General features: G+C 45.5%; 1 protein-coding gene across 3 annotated transcripts; it reads left to right on the plus strand.

Moving 5' to 3' along the window:
• Window positions 1–2,294: 2,294 nt before the first annotated feature.
• Window positions 2,295–9,455, plus strand: BMP4 (bone morphogenetic protein 4). Of its 3 annotated transcripts, none has more exons than XM_070419481.1 (4): window positions 2,295–2,390; window positions 5,707–5,831; window positions 6,988–7,314; window positions 8,308–9,455. In XM_070419481.1, exons 1-4 carry the CDS (start codon window positions 2,329–2,331, stop codon window positions 9,162–9,164), a joined length of 1,371 nt encoding a protein of 456 aa, XP_070275582.1. In that variant the 5' UTR covers window positions 2,295–2,328; the 3' UTR covers window positions 9,165–9,455. The 3 variants fall into 3 exon arrangements, with proteins under 3 accessions (XP_070275582.1, XP_070275581.1, XP_070275580.1); XM_070419479.1 differs by having other exon boundaries at window positions 2,317–2,587; window positions 6,935–7,314; window positions 8,308–9,444; XM_070419480.1 differs by lacking the exon at window positions 5,707–5,831 and having other exon boundaries at window positions 2,316–2,587; window positions 6,935–7,314; window positions 8,308–9,444.
• Window positions 9,456–27,845: the final 18,390 nt, after the last annotated feature.

The raw sequence follows: 27,845 nt of genomic DNA on the forward strand, positions 1-27,845 counted from the left end.
CTAGATGGTATGCACCCATGTCAAATATGGGTTAGACACAAAGCTGTCCCAAGAGATCTGGACCTGAGTTCTCCCACCAGTCATGTAAAGTTTCATATCAGGGTCTAAACAAGGTATGTCAGGTGGCTTCATTAGAAATTCCTGGATTCCTCGCTGGCTATTTTATTGTCTGGGTTTCAATAGAATGAGAAAATAGCTGTCATCCAAACACATTTGGGCTTGAAAAAACAAACAAACTATTATCTGTTGTCTTAAAATAAAATAAAGCCCTGCTTTTTAATCACAGCATATCCCTATTGTTTTTGAGTTTAAATATTAAGGAACATGTTTTGTTAATGATTAAAACAATAGTGATTGGTTAGGGGGCTCAGTGAACATCGAATCTGTCTTTACTCCAGTCAGTGTGCTTGAAGCAACACACTGCCTTAATGCCCCAGGATGGACAGTAGGTAACTATTTAATGGGGTTTTAATTTTGGGTTGTTATTAATAATAATTAATGTAATTTTGATTATGTTGGAAGCTGGAGGGATACTGTCAGTCATCCTTTCAGGGTGGTGGTATTTCCCTGCCCTGTTTAATCAGAGGTTCTTAGAGGAGGTAGGCTCAAAGTGATTTAAAATGAAAGAAGGTAGATGTTTAATAAAATTTCAATTAAGAAATTAAATCATATTCAAATTGAAAGGGGGACATGGAAATTATCTGGCCTAATCCTTTCATTCTGCAAATGAGAAAAATGAGGCCCGTAGGAATTAAAGGACTTGCCCAAAACTATACAGCTTGTTTCTGTTGTTTGATGCATTATTGGGTTAAATGACCTCACAGGCCTAACTTGGAAAAGAGGGCAGGATGCTGTGGCCCTGCTCTCACAGTTGTTTATCTGATCTCATGTACTTCCTACCCCTTCGTAATTCCTGTTTTCTAAATATCGAAGGTGTGTAACTGTAAAGTTTGTCTAGAAAAGCTACTCTGGACCAATATCGGTTTAAGTAAAGACCTAAATGCTTTGCTGTGACAGTGAAGTGCAATGTCTATGCCAGGAAAAGAAAACCAGGACAGGAAATGCTCAGTCCTCCAGCACTAGCCTGGTTACCTGTGACCCTCAGCCCCACCCTGTGGCATTAGCTCAGGACTCCAGAGCGGAGGTTGTGATTTCCTTTAGGGCTCTAGGCAAGTCCCTTTAACCTGGCTGTCCTTCCCCTTCCATGTTTATAAAACAGGGAGATGATGCTGATCGCTCCCTCACTGCTCCATCAGAGGCACTGTGTGAAATTAGCTCCTGTTTGTTTGGGAAGGGTTTTAAAGCCACACATTCCACCTCCCTGCTAATATGATTACTAGCACTTTCTTGTAGGAAAGGGCCAACTCCTCATCCTCCTTCTTCCTTTAAAAAACAAACCAAAGGGTATCTTTTGTCTCCCTGTGGCCAAAAAGGTTGTTGCTTCTGTAGTTGTTACCCCCTTGGAAGGTCAGATAACTGAGGTGAAGGATTCCTAGGTGCACCACAAACAACCAAACAAAACAATAATAACAACAAAAATAACTGCTGTGGAGGTTCGTAGAGGGCTTCTGAGTTACAAACAGACTTTTCTAACTATAAAGGAATGTGGCTCCCAGTCAGTCTCCAAGCCATCTCTGTCCTCCACAGGGTTAGGCCCGGTGGACTGTTTCTTGGAGCTGTCTTCCTGAGGGTCATCCCCACGGCTTTCCACAAGAAGCATTAAAAAAAATGTTTTGGAAGGAAAGTCACCTTTTTAATAGCCAAAGAAGTACCTCTCTCTGGCACACAACTCTGTGCACAGCCTGTTTCTCAACCTTTGGAAATCCTTTAACAGTTTATGGGAGGCCACCCTTTAAACCAATCCAACAGCTCCTTTCTCCATAACCTGATTTTAGAGGTGTTTCATTATCTCTAATTACTCGGGGTAAACGGTGATTACTCAATGTTTTAATCATCAGTTTGGGCAGCAGTTACTCTAAACTCAGGGAAGCCCAGACTCCCATGGGTATTTTTGGAAGGCACTGCGACTAGTCGGTGCATGCTTTCTAGTACCTACGCACGTGGTCCCCAGGTGAGTCCCGGCCGCTTCCCAGAGCTGGAGGCAGCTGAGTCCCAGCCCCGGCGGCAGCTGCGGACTCCGGCGCTGCCCGGGCTTCCGGGACCCGGGCTGCTAGGCAGGCAAGGCCGGGCCGCTGGAGGGGAGGATGTGGGCGGGGCTCCCATCCCAGAAAGGGAGGCCAGCGAGGGAGGAGGGAAGAAGGGAGGGGCTGCCGGGGAAGAGGAGGAAGGAAAGAAAGAAAGACTGAGGGAAAGAGGAGGAAGGAGAAGATGCGAGAGGGCAGAGCAGGAGGGAGGGAGGGAAGGAGTGCGGAGCCCGGCCCGGAAGCTAGGTGAGTGGCATCCCAGCCCAGGGACGGGAGCCTTAGACGCCGCTGCTGCTCCGTGCACTGTATTTCGCTTCTCTCCCTCATGGGATTCCCGTCGAACCTGCAGCACCCCAGTCCTCGGCCCTCGCCTAAGTTCACTGCAGCCGTTCAGAGGTCCCCAGAAGCTGCTGCTGGCGAGCCCGCTGCTGCAGGGATCTATGGTGAGCAAGGCTGCCTGGCGAGGGGCGCCGGATAGAGGGGGCCGAGGCGCATCCTTGGGGTGGGGTGTGCGGAGGAGGAAGCTCGGGACCCTGGCTGTAGTCGCGGCAAAAGGTGCTCTCCCCCCCCCCCCCCCCCCCCAAAGGTTGTGCTATAAGTTGGGATGCTGGCACTGAAAGACACTACTCCTCTGCCCTGGCCACTGTCTCCGTTCGGCGGCCCCGGGCTATTTTCACCTGAGTAGGTTTGGGGAAGGAGAGAAGCCTTTAGCTGGGGGTCCTTGGTGGGGGGGGGGGGGGATGCTGCGAGGTCTGGAGGGGATAGCGAACATCAGTCTACCCGCAACGGGAAGGGCCAGGAGAGAAACGAGTGTCGGCTCTGAAGTCAGGAGAGAGCGAGGGGACGGCCAGGTGCAGGGAGAACACCTAACTGGGGTGGTTCTGCGGGTGGAGGGCAGCTCCTCTGCCTCCGGAGAGTGCACGCCTCGCGAGGGGGCTGCGCAGAGGCGAGTGTCACCCGCCGCGGCCCCCCGCCCGCGGGAGCCCGGGAGAGCTGGCGACCTGCGGCGGCGAGGCGCACCTCCGCCACGAGCTATTTTCTATTTTCGTGGGCTCGCAGCACCCCAGGAGCCGCGCCACTCTCGTTTCATCGTGTAGGGTCTCCATGGCCAGGATGCCAGGCGCTCGGGGACGAGTCTCCCCGTGTAGCCGTGTGCTAGAGGGAGTCGCGGGCGAGCTGCACGGCTGACGCGCGGCTCTTCATGGCTCTCCCCGCGCGGAGCCCACAAGAATGGCTCCCGGGAATCTCCAGTCCCTGCGGACCCTCCCGGCCGGAGTTGGGCCTGCGGCCTCCTGGGCACCTCTTATGTGCATGGTTTGTGGGCTCAAGGCTTTGGGAGACGTGAAAAAGCCAAAAGACAGGGAGTTGGTAAACTGAGGTGACGTCGGAACTGGTGCTGGGAGAAGACTCAGGCAGGGAAGTAAAGGACAGTCGCCTTGAGTTGCACACCCGCCCCCCCCCCAAGAAAAAGTTCAGAAGATGAAAGTTCCTTTCTGCTTTTATCTTTTTTAATTAAAAATTTGGGGGGAGTTGGGGGGGGACGCGATTAGAGATGAATCTCACTGAACCCGAAATTGAAATACAACCAGCCTTTGCGTTTTAGCGCGCCGTGCGCTCCCGCAGTCACCCTGGGATTGTCCGGGGACTCCGGGCGCCGGCCCCTTCCACTGTCCCTTCGCCCCTCAGGGACCGGCCCCTCTCCGTCTGCTTTTCCTATTTCTGGAACGCCTCCCACAGGGCTTTTTTAGGGTTCCTGGCGTCGAGAGAGAGAGAGAGAGAGAGAGAGAGAGAGAAAGGAAGGAAGAAAGGAAAGAAAGAAAGAAAAGAAAGAAAGAAAGAAAGAAAGAAAGAAAGAAAGAAAGAAAGAAAGAAAAAGAAAAGGAGGAAAGAAAGGAAAAGAAAAGGAAAACCTCTTTGCCCTCCCCAACCCTTTTGCAGTCAGCCCCGGCGGTGGCGCGGCAGCGGGAAGACCTAAAGCCGCTCAAGCTGCAGCGCGGCTCTTTCCTGGCGGGGACGGTCACGCAGGGGCGCCCGTGGCCTCCGCACCCCGGCCCTCCGCGTCGGGCGGCGCCGGGCAGCCGCGGCCCGGAGGGAGGGCTAAGCGCTTGGTTTTTCACTCCTCTTCCTCAAAGGCTTCCCTGGAGTGCCCCCGAGAAGAAACCCCCGTTCGTGGGGGAGAGTAAGGCGGGCAACCTGAGCCCTCGGTCTCTGCAGCGACCCAAGGCGGGCACGGGGCACGGACTCTGGAGGGAGAAGCGAGCGGCTCGGGACCCCGGAGCGGGCCCACGCTGACGCAGATATGCGCGGACCAGGTTTTCGAAAAGGCCCCTGTGCTGAGCGACCCACGCGTGCAGCATCTTCAGTTAGGACATCCCAGCAATTCCTTGAGCTGTGGGTTGGTGAATTCCTCAAGAAATACTTGCTGCGACTGTGCAGCTGGTGCAAAGGAGGAAGGGGGTGGGGGAAGGAAGTAGCGGGGGTTGGCGGGGGTTGGCGGGGGTGGTGGGGGGGGGTGGAAGGAGTGGTGGTTTAAAAAATAAGGCAGGCTGCAGAGAGAGAGACGCAGACACAGAGGTCGAGCGCAGGCCGAAAGCTGTTCACGGCTTTCTCGACTCCTGGGAACTTGGTGGGATTTCCTTTCTGCATCGGGTCGGGAGTTGTAAAACCTCGGCGACATTAAGACCCGAAACTGGTGATGCGCCCTCTCCCCGCGGCGACGCCTCCATCGGAGTCCGCCTCCGCCCAGAAGGGCAAGGCCGACCGCTTTCTTTGGGGATTTACTCTTTGCTCTGGGGGACGCGGTGCGGAGAGTCTCCCCGTAAAGGAACTCGAGAAAATAGCTTAGCGGCGGCTCCCTCCCCACTTTCCCACGTCGATCGCCGTCAGCCACCTCCCCCCTCCGCCCCGTGCGTGACTTGGTCAGCAGCTTTAGGCTGGGAGCTCAAAAGGCTGCCCGGTTTGTCTGAGCACGGACAGGCGTTCGCCAGGGGGTTCCTGGCTGTCGCCGGGAGCAATATTTGGCCTCGCAGATACTCTGGGGAGGCAGTGGCGGGGGACGCGCGCACGTACGCGGGTCCCTGGGCGCTTTCTTTAAGTGCCCCTTGGCGGTGAGGCTTTGAGAGGCTGAGACTCCGCCGTCCCCGTTCCCGGCCCCACTGGAGCCGGGTTCATGCCGAAAAGGCGCAGCCACTACAGCGCGCCCCGGATCCTCCGGCTTCAGGCCGCTTGGCGCTCGGCCCGGCGGGACGCCCGGCACGCCGCCGAGAGAGGCGAGGCCCGCGTCCTCCGCGCGCGGGGCTGGGGTACCTGCGGAGGGCTCCGCGGACCGCAGCCGAGCTCCTCCCGGACCGCGGGAAGCCTGAGCTGGAGGCTGGGAGGTTGGCCTCCGCCGAGGGGGCGGGGCCGCGGTGGGGTTTGTGGGCCCTTTCGCCGCCCGCCGCGGGGAGGGCGGGCTCCTCCAGGCGCGGGGCGGGGCCTCGACGCTCACGTGACTCGGAGGGGCTGGAAGAAAAACCGAGCCAGTCTGCGCCAGAGACTCATTATATTCAAATATTCATTTTAGGAGCCATTCCGTAGTGCCATCCAGAGCAACGCGCTGCAGCAGCTCCTCTGAGCCTTTCCAGCAAGTTTGTTCCAGATTGGCTGTCAAGAATCATGGACTGTTATTATATGCCTTGTTTTCTGTCAGTGAGTAGACACCTCTTCCTTCCCTTCCCGGGAATCATTCTGCCCTCTCCACCCCTGCTCGCCTTGGGTCCCTCCCGTCGGACCTTCCTCCCAGAGCCCACACTCCGCTTTCTGGCAGCGCTGTCGCCTCCGTCTCGGCCAGGCAGCCGCGGCGCGCTAGACGTACGGGCTCTGTGCAAAGTGCTGCTTGCTCCCACTCGCACTCTCAGTTCGGGTGCGTTGCAAGAAAGCGGAGCGAGAGGGGGCTAAAGAGATGCAAGTCCGCATCGCGGGGTTGTACCTTATGGGCTAATCAGCCCCCCTTCCCACTTGCCGGGGGTCGGGGGGAGCAATGCCCGATGCCCCTGTGTTGCGTTCCCAGCTGCTTGTCAAAATTCTGAGGTCGCTCCTGGGATCAACCCCCCTCCCCCGCCGCCCCTTCCCGGGGAGTAAGCGAGCGGGTACGCTCCGATGCTTTTTGCTGGGCATTTCAAACTCATCAGCCACAGTAAAATAAACCTTCAAGCCACTTTGTCAGCTCCCAGACCACGTTCTCGGCCTCGGCCTCTGGACCCCCGCGGTCCTGTGTCTTTACCCTGCCCCTGCGTCCCTGCTTTCCCTCCCTCCTGCTCGGAACCAGCTGGAAGTTGTGGAAGTTGGGCTGGGAGGGCGGAGGAAGGAGGTGGGGGTGGAGGGAGAGGGGGAGAGGCTGAAGGTCTGAAGTGGAGAGCAATGGCATTTTAATTCTCCCTCGCCCACCCTTTTTTACCCCCTCAACGTTAACTGTTTATCCTTGAAGAAGCCAAGCTGAGATCATGGCTCAGATAGCAGTTGGGACAAAAAAAGATTAACAGGATGGAGGCTATCTGATTTGGGGTTATTTGACTGTAAACAAGTTAGACCGAGTAATTACAGGGCAATTCCTACTTTCGGGCCTTGCATGGCTGCAGCTGGTGATGGAGGGGGGTGTGTGAGGGAGAAGACACAAACTTGATCTTTCTGACCTGCTTTCCATCTTGACCCTCTATCTCTCGCCCTACATGCCTATGCGGAGACATCTCTATTTCTCTCTAGTTATTGGTGTTTATTTATTCTTTAACCTTCCACCTCCTCCCCCTCCCCAGAGACACCATGATTCCTGGTAACCGAATGCTGATGGTCGTTTTATTATGCCAAGTCCTGCTAGGAGGCGCGAGCCATGCTAGTTTGATACCTGAGACGGGGAAGAAAAAAGTCGCCGAGATTCAGAGCCACGCGGGAGGACGCCGCTCAGGGCAGAGCCATGAGCTCCTGCGGGACTTCGAGGCTACACTTCTGCAGATGTTCGGGCTGCGCCGCCGCCCGCAGCCTAGCAAAAGCGCCGTCATCCCGGAATACATGCGGGATCTTTACCGGCTCCAGTCTGGGGAGGAGGAGGAGGAAGAGCAGATCCACAGCATCGCTCTGGAGTACCCTGAGCGCCCCGCTAGTCGGGCCAACACCGTGAGGAGCTTCCACCACGAAGGTCAGTCCCTGCCCAGAGTCTGGGCGGGGGCGGGCCGGTAGGGTTAGCTGATGGGGCAGTGGAAGCCCTGGGGGGAGAAAGGTTCAGGTTACATCAAAGCCCCCAATTCCGGAGGCTGGGGAATGGAGCTGCCTACCTCCAAGAATTTCCAGAGCTGTGGCTAAATTTATTTTTCGGAGGCAGAGGGGAGGGGCCCAGGTTAGGGGGAATGACACCACTCAGACGTGGGCTAGCCTCAGAGGTGTGTTTTTGCTATATCAAAGCCTTTTCTGCCAGGTTTTGTGCCCGTTTTCTTCTTCTTTTTTCAAAGCACCTACTGAATTTAATGTTACAGCTGTGTGTTTGTCAGGTTTATTCAATAGGGGCCTTGTAATCTGATCTGAATGTTTCCTAGCGGATGTTTCTTTTCCAAAGTAAATCTGAGTTATTAATCCACCAGCATCATTACTGTGTTGGAATTTATTTTCCCCTCTGTAACATGATCAACAAGGCATGCTCTGTGTTTCCAGGATCGCTGGGGAAATGTTTAGTAACATACTCGAAAATGGAAGAAGAGGGAGAGGGTGGTTGTGGGCATGTTTCCTCCTGCCTCTGCTCTGTTGGCCCCTCTTTTTCTTTACAACCACTTGTAAAGAAAGCCGTGTACACAAAGCCAAGAGGGCTTTAAAAGGGGAGTCTTGATGGTGGTGGAGTAAGGAGTTGACACATGGAAATTATTAGACATATAAAGGAGGTTGAGAGATACTTTGTCTTTGGTGCTTGCCGAATGCTGGCTACGTCTCTCCGAGTTTGCTAGCTTGCCCCATTGGTCTGTTTCTTTAAATTAAAAGATATACTTACTTCCCCCAAATAGGCTCCCACCATATAAGCAGAATTCACCACTCATCACACAACCCTTAACTGTTTCTTGACTTTTCAATCCCTCAGACAGTTCATGTGCTCTTTTTTTTTTTTGCTTTTTTTCTTTTTCTTTCCCTTCCCAATTGTGCCTAGAACATCTGGAGAACATCCCAGGGACCAGCGAAAACTCTGCTTTTCGTTTCCTCTTTAACCTCAGCAGCATCCCAGAGAACGAGGTGATCTCGTCCGCAGAACTTCGACTTTTCCGGGAGCAGGTGGACCAGGGCCCTGATTGGGAGCAGGGCTTCCACAGAATAAACATTTATGAGGTTATGAAGCCCCCGGCAGAACTGGTGTCTGGGCACCTCATCACACGACTACTGGACACGAGACTGGTCCACCACAATGTGACACGGTGGGAAACTTTTGATGTGAGCCCTGCAGTCCTTCGCTGGACCCAGGAGAAGCAGCCAAACTATGGGCTGGCCATTGAGGTGACTCACCTCCATCAGACACAGACCCACCAGGGCCAGCACGTCAGGATTAGCCGATCGTTACCTCAAGGGAGTGGGGATTGGGCCCAGCTCCGGCCACTCCTGGTCACCTTTGGCCACGATGGCCGGGGACATGTCTTGACCCGACGGAGGAGGGCCAAGCGTAGCCCCAAGCATCACCCACAGCGGGCCCGGAAGAAGAGTAAGAACTGCCGACGCCACTCGCTCTATGTGGACTTCAGTGATGTGGGCTGGAATGACTGGATTGTGGCCCCACCAGGCTACCAGGCCTTCTACTGCCATGGGGACTGCCCCTTTCCACTGGCTGACCACCTCAACTCAACCAACCACGCCATTGTGCAGACCCTGGTCAACTCTGTCAATTCCAGTATCCCCAAAGCCTGTTGTGTTCCCACTGAACTGAGTGCCATCTCCATGCTGTACCTGGATGAGTATGACAAGGTGGTACTGAAAAATTATCAGGAGATGGTAGTAGAGGGATGTGGGTGCCGCTGAGATCAGCAGTCCTTGGACACACACACACACACACACACACACACACACACACATTACCATCCACTCACCCACACCCTACACAGACTGCTTCCTTATAGCTGGACTTTTATCTTAAAAAAAAAAAAAAAGGAAAAAAACCTAAACATTCACCTTGACCTTATTTATGACTTTATGTGCAAATGTTTTGACAATATTGATCATATATTTTGACAAAATATATTTATAACTACATATTAAAAAGAAAAAATAAAGTGAGTCATTATTTTAAAGGTAAACTATGTACTTTTCTCTGGAATCCTTTCTCTTTTATTCCTGCCCATCGCTTTTGAGTGAGAATTTTTTTTTTCCTATTGAAGTAGAGCTAAAAGCAGGTGGTAACTGGAGGTGGTTAGGTTCTAGGGACAGGAAGTAAATGAATGGTAGAGAGATGGTAATTGCCAGGATGAATTGTTTTCCATTTCTATTTAATGTTAACAAGGACACAGCATCCTCTCCCATCTGGATGACACATGACTTAGAAAAATAGTGGGATAAAAGGAGTAGGCCAGATTAAAGACTCAGTTTTGGGCTCCTTGTACCACTTCTGGATTTGCTCACCTGTTAGAGGTACATCCCAGCTGAGTGTGATGGGTAAGAATCTCAACTCTTGGGAAGTGATTCCCACCTCTGCTTTTATGATACCCCAGGGTGTCTCCAGTTATTATAGGCCTCGGTGTTGTGTATTTCAATCCAAAAGTAATTTGCACACACATATTAACAAATGTATATATGTGTGTGTGTTTAACAGGTTGTTGGGTGGTGGGTCTTTTTTTCTTTGAGAAGTGGGTTTTAGCCAATAAAATAAGTGATGTGCCTTACCTTCAAAAAATTTGGTGACCACTATTTTAAATATACCACATGGTGGAATTCTCTAGTGTTTTTGGACTTGTTTCCTTATTTCCCATTCCAGCTGGGTGGGGGTTGGCAACAGGGTCAGGCACGGAAGGGTCAGAATTTCTAAGTAGGCACTGTAAAAGTTCCACTATATGGATTCTCCAGAGTCAAATGCCAGCTCTCCTTGTCTCTCTGTGCTGCCTGTCCCCTTCTCTGGAACTGGGCAGAAAGTGATACACTTGGATGTGCTGTTCTGAGCCAGGGTTTCTTCAAGGAGAAAAACTCAAATATTGGCCAAAGGAAAATGCTAATGTGCTTGAGCAGTCTCTCTGAGTTAAGGGCTGCCAGCAAGGCAGAGAAATGGCTTTCTGAAATGACATGCCTATAGTCTATAGTGGCTAAGAGGACCAGATGAGAGGCCTTTGCTATGTCTTACTTGCCACCAGCAAGTAAATTAAGCCCTGGAATTTTAGCCTGCTTAGGCTCATTTCTTATGTGTGCTTTTTTTGTTTTGTTTTTTTCTGCAAAGACTTGGATGAGTTGAAAAGCAGTGTCTTTGCACAGTCTGTGTGGGGTGGGCTGATAGAAGCGAAGGTGGAGTGGGGTGGAGGTGCTGTGTGTGCACACCCTGCATTCATGTACACACACTCTTCCTTATGTTCTCGGGGACGGGGTGGCTGAAGCAGGATTCATTTTTGTTTTTAATTACTGAAGTCCTACAATCCTCCAAAGGAGCAGCTTAGTGGAAACCAATAAAAATAGAAGTAGAGCGGTTGCCAAAGCCCCAGCTCCCCGGAGAGCGCAGGTGGAGAGAGGAGATCAGAGCCCCAGGCAAAAAGGCAGCAAGACTCCACAGTTCCTCCAAAACTCCCTGCAAAGAGAGATACTCCCCCCACTCCGCCAGCCCCCCAGGTCGCTGCCCCTTTGATTAATGGTATGGAGGTCGAATAAATCTTTTAGGGGAAGCCCATTACGGGTTTCCCTCAGGCGGCCTCGTTTTGTTTTGCCCCATTTCCAGCAACTTTCTGAAATGTCCGTGTCGTTGGAAAAGAACCCGCAGATCTCTAGCACTTGGACAAATCATCCGGGGGCGAGTCCTGAGCCCGGTGGCTGCCTGGCTCAGGTGACTTTCTAGCAACCACGCTCCCCCCCACGCTCCCCCTCCTTCCCCTGGCTGATTTTCAGGAATGGATAATGTTGTTTATTTGTTCAGCCAAATATTTGGTCTGGGGAATTTACCGTGAAATTCTGTGAATTGCATATACCTAGTTAACAAAATAGTCCTAATGCCACAGTGTTAGCATGAAAAACAAGGAGCTATGGCCAGCGTTAACCCTTTAAATTCTGTCTGAGGGCATAGTCCTGACAACCGGGGAGACGAGGAATGGAATATGGGTAGAGATGATTTAATTTAGGTTTCCGTCTTCTGGGCGTCGCTTTTGGATCAAGCCTGCCATGTCCCCCTTCATCTCTTTATTCCCCGCTCCCCCCCGCCCCCCCCCCCCCCCCCAGAGTAAAGTTCCCATCCAAGGAAGGTGGGGAGGAAGAATCGCTCTTGAGGAGTTCAGCAAAGTCATAACCACATCAGAGGAGCTGCTGGGTCGATCCCTGCCCCACCCTTAAACTGGACCGGGCTTCCTGGGAGCTTCAGGAAAAAGCGTTGGGGGTGGAGGGTGGAACGCATCACATAGTCCCCGGCTTTCGTTGCATAATTCGCTCAGAACCTGCCAGGTGACCTGCTGACTTTGTTTTCTGTCTGGACCATGCTCTGCTCCCCCACCCCCTTGCCGCCGGGCAGCGCCAACACGGTCAGGGCTCACGGCAGCGGCGGCCCCCAATCACCCAGCCTCGGACCAGCGTCACCGCCCGGCTACAGGCTCCGCCCCCACCTGCCCCTGGAGCTCCGGGGCTCGGTGGCTGCGGGGGCGCCAGGGGGCGTCCTCCCCGCCGGCCATTAGACTGTACACCTGGCTGTCGCGCGGGAGCGGGCGGACTACCCCTCAGCCCCCTCTGCAGCCAAATTGCAGATTTCAGGTCCCCACGCCTGAGCTGACCACCTTCCCGGGGGAGAGCCGGCTCAGGTGGAGCTTTGCAAAGACAGGCGGGTCTGATGAGCGCACCCGGGTCCTAAGGGCGACTGCCAGGCGCATTGAAGGTGAAATGGGGTCTAGCGGCCGCGCAGAGCCCTGGAGTCTGGGGAGCAGGCTCATCGGGTGAAAGAGGCCTGGATATCTTTGGGGATTTTCTGTTGGGGAGGCGGAAAGCAGGAATGAGGGAGCGAGGCCCTCCTTGCATAGAGCTCACAGTGGGACCGCATCTTGGAGTGGCCTAATGGGGGCTTAGCGAGTGGGGAACAGACCCATTGACACGCCCCATGAGCCGCGGTCTCAGCCTCCTCCTGGACGCCCCGAGGCCCTGGCTTGGGCTGAACTGCCACCACTACCTTCCTCCAACCTTTGCGGGGCGGGGCACAGAAGAGGTGTGCTTGAGTGGAGTTGGCGGATTTCTTTCAGAAGTGAGGTGCCAAGCCCATAATTTCTTGACAGCACCTCAGCTGACCTCCTCTGGGCCTGTGGCCCAAGGACTCCCAGTGCCTGCACCCTCCACCTGCCACCTAAAGCCCAGGCTCGGAACGGGCAGCCCTAAGATGAACCAAGGCAGATAAAGCTGAGGCCCCAGTCTCCAAACTGCCCTGTGCTTCCACACAAAGCTAATTCTCTCTCTCTTTTTAATGCAAAAGCCACCTTGTTGGCCTTCCATCGCCTGAGAATCAGAAAGTGATCACGATTCCCTGGAGGAATGCAGGATAATTGGTGGACTGGCAAGTTAGAGTTGATGCAGGATTCTTCCGGTGGCCATTTGAGATAAACTAGCACAAGTCTGAAAGCTTAACTGGAAATGAATTTGGAGCGGTTAGAAATGTGTTCCCTGTGGGATTGCCAGCGTCCCATTTCCCTATGCTTTCAACACTTAGTGGCAGAATAAATAAACGGTTCAAAACTGAGTGGTCATCAATGAAGAAAAGTGCCTGGTTTTAGGGGAAATTTTGGATTGCCCTAACATTTTAATTTTTTTTTAAAGTCACCAGAACATTTGGAAAATAAATAAAAAATTCAAGGTGTGCAACGTTTAGTCAATCCTAGAAAAAGAAATCAGAGTATTTCCTCCCTGAGGAAGCCATTCGAATGACTATTCCTAAGTCACTTTACTTATGATATTAACTGAAGCAAGTTCCAGTTATCTCTGCTGTTTTCCTCTCTCTTCTAAATATCCTCTAAAAACTCTGAATGAAAATATAAATGCTGTGAAGTTGTTCAGAACAAACTATTCAGAAAATATAATACTATAGGATTTGGAAATGTTTACTTCAAAAATGTGAAACTTGAGGAAAAGAAGACAAGATGAAACAATAATTTGCTGAGTTTTGTTACTAATGAGAATTTCTGAAGTCTAGCTTTCAGTTGGTTTTGCTACATTTTCTGAAGAAAAGATCTGATCGATCTCTCTTGATTTTTTTATAACTTGAATCCTAACAAAAATATTTAAAACAATTTGCTCCCTCCCCATCTTAAATTCTTGACCCTCCAGTCCAGGTGCAAGTAGAGTCTAGTTTTGCAGTTTTCTTGTCACCACTTAAGATATATATATATATATATATATATATATATATATATATATATATATACACACACACACACACATACATACACACTAGTGGCCTGGTTCACGGATTCGTGCACATTGAAAGGAAATTAATTAGAAGAAATATTTTAATATCCCTATTCACCCTTTCTCTATAATAGAAGTGTCAACCAAATTCATGATCAACAATGACAGATGGAAACACATGTGTAAGATTGGCACCAGTGAGAGCTTTATATATATAGACCTACTTTCTTAATTAGACCTGCTTTCTGATTTAGCTAAACTTTTTCCAGTCCAGTGAAGCACCCCAACTTCTCTTTCAGGTAATTGTCAGCAGCACAGCAGTCAATATCAACACGAAGCAGATTATTATTGTAGATCATGCAGGGAGAACAAAGGGTAAAATATTTAACTGCAGCAGTGTTTGACTATATTCTGCGTAGTGAGAAAAACCTGAAGTCATTTTCAAAGTCATTGCTAGGGAGAGGAAGCTGGGTGTTGCTACGTGACATCATTACCTGGCACCCACAGCCACTGGGCCACATTTTGTGCCATAGGGTCTTGGCAGTGTTGGCTGTGATTTGGTGGGCTGTTGCTCTGGGGTGGTGGCAGGGCCTGTGTCCCACTTGGAGGAAGCTGAGTGTTGCTTTGTCGACACCAGGTCTATGCTGCCATTTCTCTGTAAATGGCAAGTGCGCATCACGACAGCTCCTGTGTTGAGCGTCTGCCCCCTGGTGGTCAGTGTGTGTCATAGCGACCGGTCAAATGGTGGGAGGGACACTTAGCATATTAGCCTTTTATTTATATAGATTTTTTCAGTTTTACTCACTGCAGCCTTGGCCAGCAGATAATTTTCTAAAGGATTCAAGGCACACTGATTGAGAGTTTAAAACATTGGATTCTATCCTTTACTCCTGACCTTGTTTCACTGTCCCTCTGGCCCCAGAAACTGACCCTCTCCTGCACATAGTTGCCCATGATTCAGTTGAGAAAATGTGTAACTGTGTTGTCTCAAGCTTCATTACTGATTGAATTTTAAAATCCGCTCCATTTGGTTTTGAAGCATTTTTTGAGGTAGGACCCAGGAAAAGATTCCAAAGATATGCATATTATCAGAGAATTTTTTTAGTGTTCTTCAACTTACATTAGTCTTCTATTGATTATTATGCAAAAACAATGAAGTGCTCTTTTTTCAAGGATAACAACAGGTATGCTTAAGGCTAGACCTACTGTCCCTTTAATTCAAGTAGGATTCATAAGTAGAAAAATGTATATCTTTTGAGAACTGACTTATAAGCCATCAACTGGTCAGTGAGAGCTATATAACTCAAAGAGTTAATCTCATCTTCAGAAAGTTCAGATCCAATAATTTAAAATATGCAATTGTAATATCTCATTTCAGTTGCTTAGGCACAACTGTGCCTTTCCTCCTTCTATGGTTTCTAGTTTTAATTAAAATGACGTTTAATTTTTTTTATAAAAAAGTGAATTCCCGCTCTAACCGGTTTGGCTCAGTGGATAGAGCGTCGGCCTGCGGACTCAAGGGTCCCAGGTTCGAGTCCAGTCAAGGGCTGTACCTTGTTTGCAGGCTCGATCCCCAGTGGGGGGTGTGCAGGAGGCAGCTGATCGATGTTTCTCTCTCATCGATGTTTCTATTCTCTATCCCTCTCCCTTCCTCTCTGTAAAAAATCAATAAAATATGTATTTTTTAAAAAGTGAATTCCCTTGCAGTCTCCTCATCCTAAAACAACTATTTATGTTTTCCTATGTTCTTTTTTTCTTTGTCCATATATTTACATATAACTTTTATTTTGTGTCGTTTTTCTTAATTTCAGATAAATATTATAACATTAACATATTTTAAACTCAAATGTAGGGGCCATGCATATGTTAATGTGGGTCACCTTCCCTCTTTTGTGAAAGTAGGCAGGATAGAAAACTTAGTTATCTCAAGTAATATAAAGCAGCCTGGCTATGATTTCAGGGTTGAGGGCACCACTTCTAAATTTCATTAAGATTTTTAAAGACTTTGTAAGGCTCGGCTTAAATGTTGTGGTTCCATATTCAACAGAATGCTCCTGTGAATCCTAAAGAGTGGGTTACTTAACATCCAAGGCTCAGACGCTTTTCTATGGAGCATTTGCATTGGCCTGATTTAGTCATCTTGAGAATATGTTTCTTTCTGGAGAAAGTTAACTGTGACCCTGACAAAGAGATATACTAAAGATCTCTGTGTCATACCTTCAGAAGCCATTGGTTGAGCAAAGTAATTTCCTACTGGATTTAATGTGTTTGTTTGTTTGTTTGTTTGTTTATTTATTTATTTATTGCCCTGACTACTTGTACCAGTTTTCTTGGGAACTGAGGGCAATGGCAAGGGGAGCTAGAATGATCTAAATACAGCAATTACCAAATTGAAACCTATGCAAACAGTTAGGTTTCCAGGCTCCGAACTGACCTTGATACTTTCAACCTTCAGATTCCAGGAGGTTTGGGTCAAACGCAAATGTCGAGTTGCTGAGTGATTTCCACATGCTTCTTTTGTGTACTTTAACTGGGGCAGACAAAAGATGTTTTTCCAAAGGGACTCGCGCTTTATGAGGCCTGACCCTCAAAGGAGCACACTAATCTCAGGCGATTTTGAGGTTTTAGGGCACTAAGAGAACTTTCAGAGCATGGAGAAGTAATTTGTTCGATGGTACCTTAAAAGAGTTAATTTACCTCCAAAAGGTGAGTTCCTTTACCATCCTGAGTCCTTCACTTCCTTTGAGATCTGACTTGTTATTTGCATAGCAAAGCATTCCATTTAGCTGGAAAGGAGGGGGTGGGCTCCGTGAACTAGGAGAGTCACTTTTCCCACAGTCTTTCAAAACTCAGCAGGGTGATAAGTGGGCTTGAGCAACCCTTCCCCTACCCTAAACGCCACAACTTCAGACTATTTTGCTCATTATCTAGCTTGAGATTGACCAGCTTTTCCAGATGAAGAGCGTGTGGGATTTAGCATGCAGCTGCTGAGAGGACAGTTGTGCTGGCATTGTTTGTTTTGGCCAATTAGTATAGACTTGCAGGTGAAAACTCCAAGAAAACAAACAGATGTCACTAAAGTGCCCCCCCCTTCTTCTTTACAGACATTGCATTTTACTTCTAATAATAATAATAGTAATAATAATAAACCCCAGAAACAAAACCTAAACAAAACACACACAAACAAATCAGGGAGGCGATTTTTAATATAGTGATGGCACTTGGTATGAGAATTATACAAATTTATCTTGATATGTTTGTCACTTAGCCATCCTGCTTGTTCTACCAAAACTCATCTATGCATTTAAATCATGACCTCCCCAGGGCCTACACTATATGTAGCTTATTGCTTATTTTATTGTCACTTAGCAATCCTCCAGAACCAGCTCCTAATTTGCTTTAACCAAAAATGCCCAGCTTAGAGACCCACCACCACAAATAAAGGGGACTCTTCAGCATTCTAGAAGACTGAACACTCCAAGGCTCTAATTAGCATGGGATCTATTGGTACTTCTTTTAACATGTCTATTATTTTCTAATTGGGAGATTAGTCACAGGGATCTGAGGGAAGAAGCCAGGCCTTTAATAAGCTCTGTCAATAAGAAGGGGCAATTACAAAAATATACAAGATTTGCTGCTAGAAGCCAAACTGTGATTTTTGAGTTGAACACTGTTACATTGTGAGCATTTGTGGGACAATTTAATTCTAGCCACATCTCCCTTGGACCACTGGTGTTGTATGACAAGTCATGGTGACTTTAAGAACAGTCCATCTAGGGAAATGTTATAGGAAGAGAATGCCAAGCAGGATCGGTGGTCTCTTCCACAGTATTTTCTCCATTGACAAGGTTTATGCAGAAGCATGACTCTGGGGAGGGGAGTCTGACCAGGTGGGGGGAGTCAGGAAGGGGTTTCCATTTTCCTTGGAATAGTTTATGATTAAAATGTATTCGGGTTGTACATCCATAGTTACGTATAAAAACTCAAATTTTAAACATAAAAGTGTCTACTAAGGTAAACATGAATTGATAAAGCATTGATTGCATCCCTGAGGCATTCTTTATTTTAAAAAGATGTAGATATCTGAAGAGACAGAAGCCTGGCCATTGGTGGGGAAATTATGTTATGATAAAAATGAAAATACTCCTTAGGTTAATTTAATGCAACACTAACTAAAATATCTTTAAACATATTTTATGGAACTTGAAAGATATTCAGATGGGTCAATGAATGGAGAATATGCTCTCAAATTTTAAGGTAATAGTAGACTGGTCTTAGTCAATCTAAAAGTATCTTATAAAATGACAATTATAAGAAGCTTTTGTTATTAGGTCACAGCAGAAAGGAATAACGAGATAGCTCAGAAATAGAGTTAAAATTGTTAGAGTTTATAACATCTGGCCAACTAGAAAAAATGTAGGAGTAGGTAAGAAATACTACTCGGTTAAATGGATATCCTGCAAAAGTGATTTAATATACATGTGTATATTACACCAAACTTAAGAAATGTCTAAACATATGTAAGAGTTAACCATAACTTACTTTTAGGTCTGACAAAACTGAAGTGCCTATTATGCAACCTGTCAAAGAAACACGCATTGACTACTTAAGAGGGTATTCTTAAAGGTAAAGAGGCTAGGTTTGATAAGTAAAAATTTTTAAAAATTATAGCAAAATGTAATAAAAGTAAGTCTATAAGGTAAAGCAGAGTATGAAATAGGATAAATATTTCCTATAAAATATATAAATTGTGGTTATAATCCAAGGTGCATATAAAGATTTATAATCAAAGTAACTGAACAGATGCTTTAGACCAGAGGTTGGCAAACTTTTTCGTGAAAGGTCCATATAGTAAGTACTGTGGGCTTTGTAGACCTTAGGTCTCTATCCCTACTACTCAACTCTGCCACGTGACACAAACAGCCATAGAGAATAGTAAACAAATGCACACGACTGTGTCCCAATAAAACTTTATTTATGGGCAGAGAAATTTGAATTTCATATGTTATGAAATCTTCTTTAGATTTTTAAAGACTATATAAATATGTAAACTACTCTTCATTCACAGCTGTATAAAAACAGGCGGCAGACTGTCAACTCCTGCCTTTGGCCAGTGTTCTCCAAAGCATTTTCCTTGAAACAATAGTTTCAAGAACTCCTTTATGAAAAAAGAATGCTGTGACTAAATATATTTGGGAAACCCTGAGAACTGTACCACCCTCTTGAAATTTACAATGGACATTCACATGGTGGGTTTCTTTGTGTGGTTTTTTTTTTTAGAACACTATTTTTTAAAAATTCTTTATTGTTGAAAGTATTACATATTGGACATTCACATTTTAAAGGCCTTGAGAAGTCCCACTGGGAGAAAGCTGCTTAACTCTGGTCAACCCGGTAATGCCTCAACTTATTTGACCATCACACCTCCTTTTGTCCCTCAGATCTTTAACCGTACACTGCCTTTGGCATGACTTGGCCCTTGCCTATCTCTCTGAGGGCACTGCAGGCCTCCTTTCCCTTGTTAACTAGATTCTGGCCACGCAGACCTTCTTTCTGTGGTTTAACCACCACATTGTTCATTCCTGCCTTGGATATTCTGTCTGCTATCCCTTCCACCTAAAAGACTCTTCTGCAAGGTCTCCACAAGGCTGCCCTTCTTGTGGTTCAGTTCCCAACTCCATTCATATGGCAAATGTCTCCTCAGCGAGGTCTTCTCTGATGAGCTGCTCTAAAACAGCTCCCTCTTCCCAGCATGCTCAGCCACAGGATTCAGTGTGTTCTTTGTTGACTGTTAAATGAATTCTTCTGTCTCTGTGGATGTGGATGTATGTGTATTACCTCCTCACTGCAATGGAAGCTCCATGAGAATGGGAACCTTTCCCCTCTTGTCTTCCTTAGCTCATCCTCTCTCTAGAAGTGTCTGCCACATAAAATACATGCAATATAATTTTATTCAGAGAGATTGAGAAAGAGAGAGGAGATGGAGAAAGAGAAGGACATGGAGAGGGAGAGAGGGAGAGAGAAAACTATTTCACAGATGCACTTCACATTTTTGGAAATATTAGCTTGTGCAAAAGAAAATACAAATAATAAAATGTACAATGCCACTCACATTTACAGTGCAAATTAATACAGTTTAAAGTTTATGTTGCAGCTCAAAGGTTATTCATGTAATTACACCCATCAATTGTTGATGTTTCTGTAAATGGAGCCATTAATTTTTTTTCTGGGCCATACAAGTAACCTGCAATAAGAACTATAGCATTGTTTATACTCTTTGACACTATGGGAACCCACCTCATAGGAATAATCCAAAGAGGAAAACAGTAATTCCCCCTCCCAATAAATTGATATCAACACTGATTATAATAGCAAAAGATTGAAACAATCTTCCTATGGTTGTTAAAAATGACAACAGTGTAAATTACATCAATACCTGGCCTTGTGTGTATTGAGCAGCAGTAAATGAAAAGAGCAGAACACAAAGTATATGCCCTTAGATACACTGACGCAAACGTGTACACAGCCCCTAATCATAGCCAGAAAAAATTGCAATAAGGCAAATTAAATTTCATGTTTGTTACAGTCTCTTCTCTGGAAAGTTAAAATGTTGACAAAAGGAGAGAGATGGGAGCTTGTGTGCACTGAGGAGAGAAAACCGGTTCTGTACAGGCTTTAATTTGAGGCCAGAGCGAAGACTTAAATACCCTGAATTAAAGGTGGCAAAACTAGTCCCGGTCAGCTTCTCAAGGTAAGCCTGAGCTTGGTTAACTCACTTGGCTGTCCTCGGAGTCCTTTGACTTAGCAGGTTCCTAAGTATTACAAAGTATTTGCATTAAATAGGCTGCTTTGGCATAAATTACGTGGAAGACACTAGTTTCTACACTTTGAATTTATGAGCTCTGTCCTCTTGGTTTAAATGGTTCACAAACATCTGCTGTTGAAAACGTTCAAAAGCAAACCTGTTCCCATGCCTGGCAATGCTCAGGTTAGCTCAAGGGCAAGAGCCTGGGCTGGATTTAGAAGGTGCTCCGCGTCCCAGTCCAGTAAGGAGGGAAGGTCAAATTGCCCATCTGATTGCTTTCCAGGCTAAGATGTTGGAGCTGCGGTGCGAAGATGCGTCGGTGTGTACGTGAGTTCCGTGTATGAGCCCCTGGTCAGAGAACTGTTATGTAATTATAGCATCCATAGCGTCGGACGCGCCACCCAGCCGAGCCTAATAGTTTGTACTGGAAAGTGGGCGTCATAAGGATAGTGGGAATTAATTAATGTTTATGAAGACCTGTCCAGATTCATGGGAGAAAAGTACTGTGTAAAAGCCGTGTGCTAATATGTTTGGGAAAATGATGTCACCATCTCCTGCCCCCCCCCCCCCCCCCCCCCCCCCCCCCGCTTTTTAGAACTGGTTGGGCAGAGGTGTCATTTCAAAGTAAAATTCATTTTAATTCTTTTGAAAATTTTGAACAAATTCTTTTTCTCATCTTATAGCTTGGATCTATTTGGAATATGGTAGGTATTATTTTGCCAGCATACAAACTAGATGAATTGGGATTTGACTGGGCTTAATGTACATAACATAGCATCATAATTCTCACCAATGAATAAACAGATTCAATTGTCCAGTTCATTTTACTATTATACCACCTCTTTATGTGTGCAGAGTACAAAGATATAGTCTCTGTAAAATATAAGTAGCTTACAATTTAGAAACAACTTGTACCAAAGTGTAAAGAAACAGTGGCTAGAAATTTGAGGTCAGAGCGAAGACTTAAATACCCTGAACTAAAGATGGCAAAACTAGTCCTGTTCACATGTAATTTTCATCTTGATTTAAAAAATTAAAGCATGATATAAAAATATGGTTTAAGTGCTATCAATTGAAATTTGTTTTAATGTAGCTAGCTAGTTAACCCTTTGTGTGATTTATTTTAAAAAGATTATTTGAACACTGAAGGCAGAACATAAATATGGTTAATATAAAGTTGCAAAGTTAAAATAAATTGTCCACAGTATTTGTAACAGCATTGGTTCACCTATAAGGCATAGAGTATAGAAACATTTTTTATTTAGTAGGTTACCTGTACTTTAAAATATAACAATTACTAACCGATATGTACTTATTAACCTGTTTCTAGCTGCTGTGTGGAACACAGATTTAACACAATTGCTAGCTATTGAGCAGCATTTCCACTCTTCTAATGAACATTATTAGGCAGACAAGATGGCATCATCATATTTAATTTAGAATAATTGTTTTTTTAATATTTGGGAATGATCCTTCTTTGTAATTAAAGGAGATGCTTAGAATACCTTAATATTACACTGTAATTTTCTTGTAATAGCTGCTTAACTCAGCAGTTTATTCACTCTTAAGTGTTCCATTAAGCTAGAGCCGTTTAGTAGTAGACCTGCACAATAAGGAAACTAACTCAGCTACTGGAGCCCACAGATACCTAACACTTCAGTGCTGACTTTAATTCTGTTTATATTTGGTATATGTGACTTGATAGCTCTTCACAACTTTTCTCGGGTGTGCAAATTATTTTCTTCTTTAAGTTGCATTTTCAGTAGAAAACTCTACTTTGTTAATCTACAGAAATATGAAGACATTACGAAGAGCCTTGGGTATCATCCATTAATAAAGTGATTGACTTGGAAAGAAGCAAAGAATACTTTATTTAGGAACTCATTTTATTGCCCGATTTCATATCGAATAGAACATTATGTACAATATTTATAATTTTAAAAATAAAAGGATGCTTTTGAGTGCTATCACCGGAATGCCCCCAGTGGAGAATTAGGCCAGGTTACCAAGGAGGCCTTTGAAGACAGTGTGGTATGGGAGGCGTGAAATCAGAGCAGCCGAAGGAAGGAAAAGATCAAACGAAGAAGAAAAACTGATATGGGATTTGATTTGATGAGGAAAGAGAATTCATAAGAGAAAACAAAGCTATTTGGTTTTGACCTTAGATTTTTACATTAGGTCAACTGTGATTTGGACACCAGAACAGATAATATAAATAATGTGAGGGCAGAAAACTAAATTGGCATTAAGAAGAACTTTTGAAGGCTTAGCTAAACCATCTGATGGTATTCAGATCTGTAGGTTCTGACTATTAACACTCTATGGTGAAGGGCGAATTGGGTAAAGTCACCACAGTGTGTGAAACCAACATTCGGAAGAATTCAGAGTTGACTGACAAGATGCCTAGATAAAATCATAAATGTATTTTTAAAAAGAGAATTAACCAGCCTGTCAATTTAACTTTGATATGTAGAAACACACAAGTTTATCACATTGTCTTAGTAGAAGCTTTCCTAGAGCAAGTGAAATTTGAGCTAGTCTTCAAAGGGTGAGAATTGCATCCTTTCGAAAGTCCCTGACCTGCTATGTACCCCGCATGGACTTTGAGGCAGTTTTCCACCAGTGCCCTAGGCTTGCATTGCTTTTCCAAAAAGATTGTGTCTCCGGGTTCCTTGTGGGACCAAAATAATATTGAATTATTAGACTAGCCACGGAGGGAAAGTAACCAGTTTTGTAAATTGAGACCTTGACCTTGCCCCTGAGCGGACAATGATACAACCAACTTAGCTAACTAGTCACAGACCCAAGTAGATGAGCTTGGTTGACTGAGGGGAAGCAATAAATTATGTTTGTATTGACCTTAGTAAACCTTTTAATTCTTTCCCGCATGATATAGTTCTCAACAAATTGGGAAAATATGGCCTAGAGTCTAGGTAATTGCACAACTGCAGACCTATAGCCAAGACCTGCAGCATCAGTTTGATGCCTTGGTGTACTCAGTCTCAATGCCTGCAGGGAATGGTAGGGCATTTAAACTCCAGGCCATTCCTGCGCATGGGTCTAGAGAGGATGCTGACCTTGTGTTGCCTACAATGGTAGGAGGGCAGGGAGGTGGTCTCCTGCCCCACAAGGGAGGAAGCACTGCATCAGCTGAGCTGGGGGTCAAGGTTGACATGAGGAAGCCTGACAGTTATTGTTGCCTTTATTCTAGCACCTGGTCTTTCAGAACAAAACATGTACCCAATTAGCTGCTGGTTGCTGTTGACTTGAGGAGAAATCTTCCTGAAGTGTCCTGGGCTTTTTGTTAACTAGCAAGTTGCGTCTCTATCCGTCTCTTGGTTTCAAAGGAGAATACACTGAAAACTTAAATGGCTTCCAAGTTGGAAAGTCTATATAATTTGCAGAAAATTTACTTCCTCATTCACTCAATACATAGTTGTCGAGTGTGACTGCTATCATGTGTCGCCACTGTACTTTGCAGTGGGCATCTGCATAAGATTCAGCCTTGGCTTGGGGGGAACTTCCAGTCTATTTGAAGAAACTGACATTTATATAAATTATGGATAGATTAGTCTGCTGGGCTGCCATAACAAAATACCACAGACCGGATGCCTTAGACAACAGAAATTTAACTTCTTGCAGTTCTAGGCTAGAAGTCCAAGATCAAGGTGTTGGCAGGTTTGATTTCTTCTGCGGCCCCTCTCCTCGGTGTGCAGTGGCCACCTTCTCCCTGTATTTGCATCTGGTCTTTCCTCTGTGTTCGAATGTGGTTTTACCTCTGTGCCAAGGCCTTCCTGATGTCTCTTTGTGTGTCCAAATTTCCTCTTCCTATAAGGACACCTGTTAGATTGGATTAGAACCCACCCTACTGGCCTCTTTTAACTCAATCAGTTCTTTAAAGGCTCTGTCTCCAAATACAGTCACATTCTGAAATATTGGGAGTTAAGGCTTTAATATATGAATTTTGGGGTGGACACAATTCAACCTATAACAATGACATGATGATGAGGTAAGTGTTCACAAGTATGGGAAGTTTTATGGGAAGCTCAGATGATGTCTTGGTATTAGGACCAACATCAACTCTCTATATTATTACTGGAATCTAAAGCAAGTGTCACTATGGCAGTTTATAGATGGAATTAAGTCTGTGGTCATGATTGGCTAGCGTTCTGTTTAAAGAACTCTAAATTTGACTGGTTTTAAGGTGGGACACACATTTGCCTCTTTTCCACCTTCATAATACCAGTTTAATCCTTACAGATATTCAAATCTCTGGCTAAATACATTAGGAAAAAGAGAAACATTTTTCTGGCCATCCCATAATTTGTCAGGCCCTCCAGCTCACATGGAACTAGTAAACTATATTATTATACACCTAACTATTATTATTATCTTTTACACCTGTTATTATTTATTCTATCCATTCCTTTCTCTCTACCCATTTTTATTCAGTTCTTCCCCAGGCCAACCAAGAATCAGAGATAGGTCATTATGGATCCACACACCTGTCACAGTTGCTTTTTTGGCTACCTCAAGATTTAGCCAAAATTTTGAAACTACTCCTTAAGGTCTTATTAATTACTTCTTAAGTGAGACTTTCCCCTGTGACTACAAACTGAATCTTTTTCATTTTCTTCTAATTTAAAATTGCACATGGTTGTGACTGACGATAACCAAGACCTACTTCATGGGACCTTTAATATTCAGCCGCACTGCCAACTGGCAGTCTTTCTTGGAATATCTTTTTATTTTGTTTTATTTTTTTTTAAATATATTTTTATTGATTTTTTACAGAGAGGAGGGGAGAGGGATAGAGAGTTAGAAACATCGATGAGAGAGAAACATCGACCAGCTGCCTCCTGCACACCTCCCACTGGGGATGTGCCCGCAACCAAGGTATATGCCCTTGACCGGAATCGAACCTGGGATCCTTTAGTCCGCAGGCCGACGCTCTATCCACCGAGCCAAACCGGTTTTGGCTTGGAATATCTTTTTTAAAAAAATATATTTTATTGATTCTTTACAGAGAGGAAGGGAGAGGAAAAGGGATAGAGAGCTAGAAACATCGATGAGAGAGAAACATCGATCAGCTGCCTCCTGCACACTCCCCACTGGGTATGTGCCCGCAACCAAGGTACATGCCCTTGACTGGAATCGAACCCGGGACCACTGAGTCCGCAGGCTGACGCTCCATCCACTGAGCCAAACCGGTCAGGGCTCTTGGAATATCTTGATTAAAATAGCAGGAACTAGAATTTGATTGGTTGATTGACCTCCTTGTATCAGGTGGTAGGTTACCACCATCTATGGTATAGATGAGGTTGGGAGTTTCACTGGAAATGAAGAGTAAGTGGGCAGGATGTGTTTAGATGCCTGAAACACTTTACAATCTTGGTATTACCTATTTTACTGTGATGGTTTAGAAATAACACATTTTTTTCAAACAATAGGATGAAAATAAAATTATTTTATGTAAAATGTAAAAAAGGTGGAGAGTTCCAGTAGTAATCAAAGAAATGCAAGTAAAGCAAATATGAGTGTTGTCATATTTGAAATTCTCTGGCAAAGATGTAAAGATTGGTAATATCCTATATTTGCAAGAATGTGGGACAATGGGCACGTATACATTATTAATGGGGCATAAATTTGTACAATTTCTGGAGAGTCACTTGATACTGGATATCCAAATTTAAAATTCCACTTCTAGGAATTTATCTCAAGTGTAACAATTATATATGTCATAGCACTGGAAATAATTGGGGGGAAATAACAGGAGGCCTACATATCCGTTACTAAAAAATGGATCAAAATCATTACTTTGCATTCATATAATAGAAGTCTGTGTCTATGTTGCCATTAAAAAGGATGAGTCATGGCAATATTCACTGGCATGTACAGATAATGCAATAACATGTTTAATAATTTAACAAAAGCAGTCTTGAAAACAACTGTGTAGCACAGTTCCATCAATATTAAATTGTGTGTGTGTACACGGAGAGATGATATAACAATGTTCAATGATACAGATACAAGGACAACTTTGAAATGAGATTGGGGAATTTTTATTGATTTTTAATGACTTAGGGGGATTTTACTTTCTTTAGTCTTTTATAAAGAAGAAACTTTTTTTGTCTGATTTTCATAATTAAAAAAAAAAGTAAATTAAGAAAATTTGGACAAAAATATGCTTCCTAAGGCCAAGATATTTACCGAGAGTGACCTTTTAATACATGACTCTATAAACTGTTAGTTCTCTCAGATATCTTAGTTTTATTTAAAGATATAATTCTTGTTTAGCAGAATATTATTCAAAGGGATTGCAGTATATATTGAACTTTCCTTTTAACAAGTCTAAGGTATTCCAATAGTGGCCAATTAAATTAGGAATATGCACATATTCCCTGAAGGCAAGTCTGATGGATGATTTATGCCCCCCTCTCCCAACTGGGATGTTGAAGTCCTAACAACCAGTACCTCCGAATAGGACTGTATTTGGAAACAGGATCTTTAAAGAGGTAATTAAATTAAAATAAGGTCATTAGGATAGGCTGATCCAATATAACTGATGTCCTTATTAGAACAAGAAATTTAGCTTGGCCAGTGTAGCTCAATGATTGAACATCCACTTAGGAACCAGGAGGTCATGGTTCCATTCTAGGTCAGGGCGCATGCCAGGGTTGTGGCTTCAATCTCCAGTAGAGGGCATGCAGTAGGCAGCTGATTGATAATTCTCTCTCATCATTGATGTTTCTGTCACTCTCTCCCTCTCCCTCCTGTCTCTGAAATAAATAAAAACATATTTAGAAAATGAAATTTGGACAAAGCCATGTACAGAGGAAAGGCCACATGAAGACAGGAAGATGACAGACATCTACATGCAGCAGAGGGAGGTCTCTGAAGTAACTCTTCCAACTCTGCTAATGCCTTGCTTTCCCACGTCTAGCCTCCAGGTTCATGAGAAAATAAATTTCTGTGTTTAAGCCACCCACTCAGTGCTATCCTATATAATAAAAGCCCAGTGACCAAAATGGTGGAACAACCAGAATGATCAGAAACCAGAACACCATGGCCCTGCCCCCCAGGGAGTGGTTAGGGGCAATTAGGCAGGCAGGCAGGCAGAGCAGTTAGGGGAAATAAAGCAGGCAGGTGAGTGGTTAGGGGCAATGAAGCAGGCAGGCAGAGGAAGTTAGGGGCAATCAGGCAGGCAGGTGAGTGGTTAGGGGTGATCAGGAAGACAGGTGAGCAGTTAGGAGCCAACAGTCCTGGATTGCGAGAGGGATGTCCAACTGCCAGTTTAGGCCTAATCTGTAGAGATCCCTGTGGGATTGGGCCTA

The sequence above is a fragment of the Myotis yumanensis genome, unplaced genomic scaffold (assembly GCF_028538775.1).
Source record: "Myotis yumanensis isolate MYYU_CA2020_CCGP unplaced genomic scaffold, mMyoYum1.0.hap1 SCAF_1, whole genome shotgun sequence".
NCBI classification, from domain to species: domain Eukaryota; kingdom Metazoa; phylum Chordata; class Mammalia; order Chiroptera; family Vespertilionidae; genus Myotis; species Myotis yumanensis.

Bases quoted from the DNA above. Each gene is read 5' to 3' on its own strand.
- BMP4 (XM_070419481.1), top strand. From the start codon at position 2,329: ATGCGAGAGGGCAGAGCAGGAGGGAGGGAGGGAAGGAGTGCGGAGCCC. The intron at 2,391-5,706 runs GTGAGTGGCATC...TATTCATTTTAG, and splicing joins GAGCCCGGCCCGGAAGCTAG to GAGCCATTCCGTAGTGCCAT. The intron at 7,315-8,307 runs GTCAGTCCCTGC...AATTGTGCCTAG, and splicing joins GAGGAGCTTCCACCACGAAG to AACATCTGGAGAACATCCCA.